Source organism: Sinocyclocheilus anshuiensis, unplaced genomic scaffold (genome assembly GCF_001515605.1).
Source record: "Sinocyclocheilus anshuiensis isolate Anshui unplaced genomic scaffold, SAMN03320099.WGS_v1.1 scaffold326, whole genome shotgun sequence".
NCBI lineage: Eukaryota > Metazoa > Chordata > Actinopteri > Cypriniformes > Cyprinidae > Sinocyclocheilus > Sinocyclocheilus anshuiensis.
Genome location: NW_015546098.1, coordinates 1,292,999 through 1,299,701, shown reverse-complemented (window position 1 = coordinate 1,299,701; position 6,703 = coordinate 1,292,999). Strand labels below are relative to the sequence as shown.

At 32.3% G+C, this 6,703-nt stretch overlaps 1 protein-coding gene across 1 annotated transcript in view; it reads right to left on the bottom strand.

Moving 5' to 3' along the window:
- LOC107700265 (guanylate cyclase soluble subunit beta-1-like) overlaps window positions 1-6,703 on the bottom strand; it is a 27,661-nt gene that overhangs the window by 14,368 nt on the left and 6,590 nt on the right. Inside the window, exons 6-9 of the mRNA XM_016501870.1 lie at window positions 5,074-5,304; window positions 4,881-4,997; window positions 2,473-2,606; window positions 543-740 (exon numbers count right to left, since the gene is read on the bottom strand). Coding sequence (XP_016357356.1) covers window positions 543-740; window positions 2,473-2,606; window positions 4,881-4,997; window positions 5,074-5,304 — 680 coding nt within the window. The remainder of the gene's footprint in view (window positions 1-542; window positions 741-2,472; window positions 2,607-4,880; window positions 4,998-5,073; window positions 5,305-6,703) is intronic.

Sequence of the window (6,703 nt, the reverse complement as noted above, 5' to 3'; positions counted from 1 at the left end):
TTTATATCTCACAATTCTGACTTTATAACGTGTAATTGCAAGTTTAAATCATGCAAATCTAAGAAAAAGTCACAATTGTAAGTTTATATCACTCAATTCAGAGGAAAAACGTAACTCACAAACTTCATAACTCACCATTGTGAGTTTACATCCCACAATTCTGACTTTGTAAATCGCAATTGCCAGCTTATATCTGACTTAAAAGTCAAAATTGTGAGATATAAAGTCGCAATTGTGTGTTATGAAATCAGAACTGCAAGACTTGCAATTCTGAGAAATAAAGTCAGAATTAAGTCCGAGTCATAAAGTAATATTTGCATGATATAAAGTTGCAATTGCGAGTTATATAGTCAAGACTGTGAGATATAAACTCGCAGTTGTAAGAAAATAGTATTTTTTTCCTCAGAATTGGACTTTTGCAAGTTTATATCACACAGTTCTGACTTTGTAAATCGCAATTGCCAGCTTATATCTGACTTAAAAGTTAGATTTGTGAGATACAAACTTTTTTTATTTTAAACGGGCTTCCGCAGAGGACTGACCTGTCTGTCTTCTTCTTCTCATCCTCCAGGGCTCGGAGCGTGTGCTGCAGACGGTCGGTCAGGATCTCCAGCTCCTGGGTCAACTTGTACTCCTCGCGAAACTGCTCCCCCAGTAGCACAAGGTCACGGGTGGCGTCATGAAGAGGAATATCACTCAGGTACAGACCTCTCCTCGTCAGATCATCCAGATTCATAACACTGATATACGCAAATGACAAAACACTGGATCAGGCCTATCAATCGAGATATCAAAACGTCAAACAAAATGTTACTCAGTCTCCACAAAACTTCAGTAAAGTTGACCCTAACATATACCAATATAGCAGTCCCATCAGAACATATTTCCACCACATGTCTCATAATACGAAATCAAAGCCTCTGATTCAATCGATTCAATCTAAACCAGCGGGAAAGACACATATTACTTCAGTAGATTTGGCTTATAAGGGGCCAGTAAAAACATTTATTAGAAAATAACCAAATTCTTGCTGTCCATTACGTTTGATTTAGGAGGCAATGAACAAAAATGTACTGTACTTATTTAATAAATAACAAGCAGTAATGATGTTTACGTTACACTTTATGCTATTCCTTCAAAAAAAGCTGTATTAAATGTATAAATTAGTGCTGTCAAACGATTAATCGCGATTAATCGCATCTAAGATAAAAGTTTTTGTTTACATAATATATGTGTGTGTACTGTGTTTATTTATTATGTATATATAAATACCCACACATACAGTATATATTTTGAAAATATTTACATGCATATACATTTATATTATTATATTATATATAAATATATTTAATATATAAACATTTTTCTTAAATATATACATGCATGTGTTTGCATTTATATATACGTAATAAATATACACAGTGCACACACATATATTATGTAAACAAAAACATTTATTTTGGATATCGCGATTAGCGATTAATCGTTTGACAGCACAAGTAGAAGTAGAGGCTGCCTGTCCAAATACACTTTAACAATGTGATTTTTATTTTGGATGTGATTAATCGCGATTAATCGTTTGACAGCACAAGTAGAAGTAGAGGCTGCCTGTCCAAATACACTTTAAAAAGAGACAATGTGATTTTTTTTTTCTTTAAGTAGCTATTTCTACCTGATAAACCACTTAAAAATGACCTTTGTTGGTGTAGCATAATATAGTCAGGTCGATTCTGTCAAATTAAACACTATTTTTTTTACCTAAAACATTAATTTAACTGTAGAAGTGACCAGTGCTAGGTAGATTACTTATAAATTGTCGCCTGTAGTTAATGATTACAGATTACATGATGAACATTGTAGTTAGTAACGTAACTGGGGAGAATCAATAAATTATGAATAATTTACTGCCATTGTGTGAATAACATGTAATCATGTAATCAATAAAATAGTAACTGATCTGAGCATTTTAAAATGTAACATCGTAGTACTTAATTTTTGGAATCTGATTACATAATCCAGATTACATGTAATCGGTTACAATCCAGCACAGGAAGTGACCACATGAAGCATATTTTTAGGTTATCCATGTTGACTACATTTTTAAATCTAGCCTTCAAAAATTGCTTTATGTGCTAACATCTAATTTAGAATATTTTAGTTTTTTTTTTTTTTTTTTTTTAAATGATGTCAAGCTCCAAGCTCTAAGCATTGACATTTTTTCAATATTTGTAATAATAATAATAATAATAATAATAATAATAATAAATATCACCGAATCAACTTGACTACATTACGTTACATGAAATTAAAATCATTTTAAAGATTGGTCCAAGTAGAAATAAGGCATTATGGTAACGACTGTATGTTACCAATTTAAGCCGTGTTTAAAAATCAGAACTGATGCAATTAGTTTAAGCCACCAAAATTACTAATTTGCTTTGTTGATTTTATTTCACAGCCTCAGCCATCTACCTTGGTGAGCACAGGAAAAGGATGTTCTCCGTCTCAGGAAGTGAGATCATCTGGCCCTTCAGTCTGAGACAGCTGATCTCTGTTCCTGTGAGTTCATCTTCACTCTCTGCAGTCTCTACGTTCAACAGGCCCTCCTACATAAAGCCATAAACAAACCTCGTGTCGTGTAGTTTCATTACAATACATTTCAAATTTCATTTTTTTTAAACATGCACTGTTATTCTTGTTTTTGTATCAGGTGTGTCACAATATGCTGGTACTGATGATAATCGTTATATTTAAAAAAATGAAATATCGTTATCGTGTTAATTAGCAGTGTCACGATATACAGGTATTGACGATAATCGTTATATTTAAAAAATGAAATATCTTTATCGTGTTAATTAGGGGTGTCATAATATACAGGTATATTCGATGATCATATTTAAAAAATTAAATATCGTTATCGTGCTAATTAGTGGTGTTGTGATATACCGGTATTGACAATAATCGTGATATTTAAAAAAATAAATATTGTTATCATGGTAATCAGGGGTGTCGCAATATACCGGTATTGACGATAATCGTTATTTAAAAAAAATTAAATATCATAATCGTGTTAATTAGGGATGTCGCAATATACCAGCATTGACGATAGTCGTGATATTTAAAAAATGAAATATAGCTATTGTGATAATTAGGGGTGTCGCGATATACAGGTATTAACGATAGTCATGATTTTCAAAATATGAAATATCGTTATTGTGATAATTAGGGGTGTCGTGATATGCCGGTATTGATGATAATCGTTATATTTAAAAAATGAAATATCGTTATCATGTTAACTAGGGGTGTCATAATATACAGGTATATTCGATTATCGTTATATTTTTAAAAATGAAATATCGTTATCATGTTAATTATCGTGTCGCAATATACAGGTACTGACGATAGTCGTGATATTTAAAAAATGAAATATCGTTATTGTGATAATTAAGGGTGTCGCGATATACCGGTATTGACAATAATCGTTATTTCTTAAAAATGAAATATCATTATTGTGTTTATTAGCTGTGTCGCGATATACAGGTAGTGACAATAATCGTTGTATTTTAAAAATTAAATATCGTTATCGTGTTAATTAGCGGTGTCGCGATATACAGGTACTGACGATAGTCGTGATTTAAAAAAAATTAAATATCGTTATCATGGTAATTAGCGGTGTCACGATATACAGGTATTGACGATAATCGTTATATTTAAAAAATGAAATATCGTTATCATGGTAATCAGGGGTGTTGCAATATATCGGTATTGATGATAATCGTTATTTAAAAAAAATCAAATATCATAATCGTGTTAAATAGGGATGTCGCAATATACCGGCATTGACGATAGTCATAATATTTACAAAAATTAAATATTGTTATTGTGATAATTAGGGGTGTTGCGATATACCGGTATTGACGATAGTCGTAATATTTACAAAAATGAAATGTTGTTATTGTGATAATTAGGGGTGTTGCGATATACCGGTATTGACGATAATCGTTCTATTAAAAAAATTAAATATCGTTATCGTGTTAATTAGCAGTGTCGTAATATACAGGTATTGACAATAATCGTGATATTTAAAAAATGAAATATCGTTATCGTGATAATTAGCGGTGTCACGATATACCGGTATTAACGATAATCATGATATTTCAAAATGAAAAGTACACAGCTCTAAACTCTCACGTGTAATTGATGTATCGTTCATACTCGCACAGAAAGTCCACAAGTGAGACTCATAGGAGTACGAAAACAACTTTCCATGAAATCCATTATACGGACAAATAAATCCAGCTATCACTGTAGCCGAATAAAATGCAGAAGAAATGTTTTGACTGACGAAAAATTAAGAGAATTATCACACCATTGCAACAGTATTTGGTTTATCTGTGTTCTTTAAGCCTTCTTTTTTTTTATAAGGATAATGTATATTTATAATACAATGATAGCCTTTATTGCCTTTATCACTGTATAGAATACTATGAAATAATATAATTTCTGCCTGATACGAAGCCACATCAGTTCAGAAAGAAGTTATTTCAAACGCTCAATTGACGCTATAACGTGAGTTTGGAGTAAAACTGTGTTGGTATTCTCATCAATTGTTGTACTTTTCTTGTAGCTTTGAATCCACTGAACGGTTAAATATGAATTTGACTGATAGCATATTTCATATTTCTATAGATATCGCAATAATTATTTTGTCCACCATGAACGTGTAGTTACAAATCTGATATTGTGACAGCACTAATTTGTATATGAGTGTGTGACATGTACTGTAGAACTAGTAAACACAATTTATGTCAGAAACTAACAACATTGTAGTGAATGAGTGTTGGTGGTTTTATATCAGATGTATTTTGGGGCAGACAGACCTTACTCCGCAGCACAAAGACGGTGTTGATGTGAGACAGAATGCCATGGAAACTGAAGTCTATGTGCGGCCGCACCAGAGAAAACACTGAGGACAGGTTACAGACGCCAGGTTGCAGCTGGAAGATGACACACATCACTTCACATTGTTCTCCATCATTTCAATAATAGACAATCATTTTTGAGCAGACGAACCTGCGGCAGAACTCTGAAGATAGCATTGCCACACTGTGTGAGCATGAGCTCCCTGTCGAACATCAGGTGGAACGGGAAAGCCTTGCAGAAGGTATAAGGACTGATCCGCGTTTCTTGAGTCCCGTTCTCCTCGAAACCATCCAGGTCTTCATAAAACGCCTCCTCCTCCGAGTCCTTCTCCTCAATCAAGAACTTAATGTGATCACATTCTTCACTCTTCTGCTGAATGACCTGGAACACCCCACAAATAACACATTTAGAGTCTGGTGGAAATTGCATTTCCAAACATTAAATGTGGAACCCCACAGTGTGAAGATCATGGACTGATACAGGGTTATCATTAACTAAAACCATTAAAAAATCACTTGAAATAACACAAACATTAACTGAAACAATGTAACATGTATTTTATTTTAGCCAGTGGCCATGCAACATTTCTCATTTTCATTTAAGTACTAAAATACTAAATAAACTAAAAGCTAAATCTTAATAAAAACTATATAGATATTAATAAAAATGACAAAAACACAAAACAAAAATTCTAAAACTAACTAAAATTAAAATGAAAACAGAAAAAAAGAAAAAGAAAATCTAATTCAAATATCATTAATAATAGTCAATAATAGTGTTTAGAATTTGTTTTAATAAACTCTTGTTTTACTGTATGCATATATATATATATATATATATATATATGTGTGTGCATATATACAGTTTAATTAAATCAATTGTATTCATTCATTTATTTATGCATTTATTTTATGCATTTATTTATTTATCTATTGATTTTATTATCTTACATATGTGCTGGTTATGTTCTGTACTGCTTATGATTCATTTTTAAACCAAAACTCCAGTAAAAATAAAAACTAAACAAAACACTAATTTTGTAAAAAACAAAACAAAAAAACAATACATGTGAATGAGGCCAATCTGTAAATAATAGCCACAAGATATAAACATAAACAATGTGTGGTGTTAACATGATTTTAGTGTGGGGGGGGGGAAGGTTTTTTACAACTTTTTTACAATTGTGTCTAAAATGACTAAATGATTTAAACAGCTTCACAGTTAAAATAAGTTTTAACAGAATAATAATAATAATAGACTAGAACAGAATAATAACAGAATGCAATAACTTGCGTGTATAAACTTATAAGCTACATATTTTTATTTTTTAGCATTGTCAGCATTATGCCACAAATGCTGTTGACTGAGATTAGCTCGTTTTGAACCCAGAATATTCCTTTAAAGAACACAAATGAAAGTGTCTGCATCTTCTGTCAAGTGCTAAGGATCAGCGATCTCATTCCTGAGTCCTCGCATCGCATGTAGACTAAGCAAAGAGAAAGTTAGAGCTTCAAGCGCGTCTGAGTGTTTAATAAAGGAGAATGTTTAGTGTATTTAAGTAGGAGTCAAATACAGAAATAACTTTAGGATTTTTTACGTAATGAAGACACTGTTTGCAGACACTGTTTTCTCTTCAGCAATATCACTGAAAATGGCCCTAAAAGCTGTTTTACTGTAGACTCATATCAGTGACGTCAAGTCGCTGTCTCTTTGCCCTGCTGTCACCATGACGACGATGGCTAAGTTTCACACTAAGCCCAGATGGAGAGAGATGGAGAGA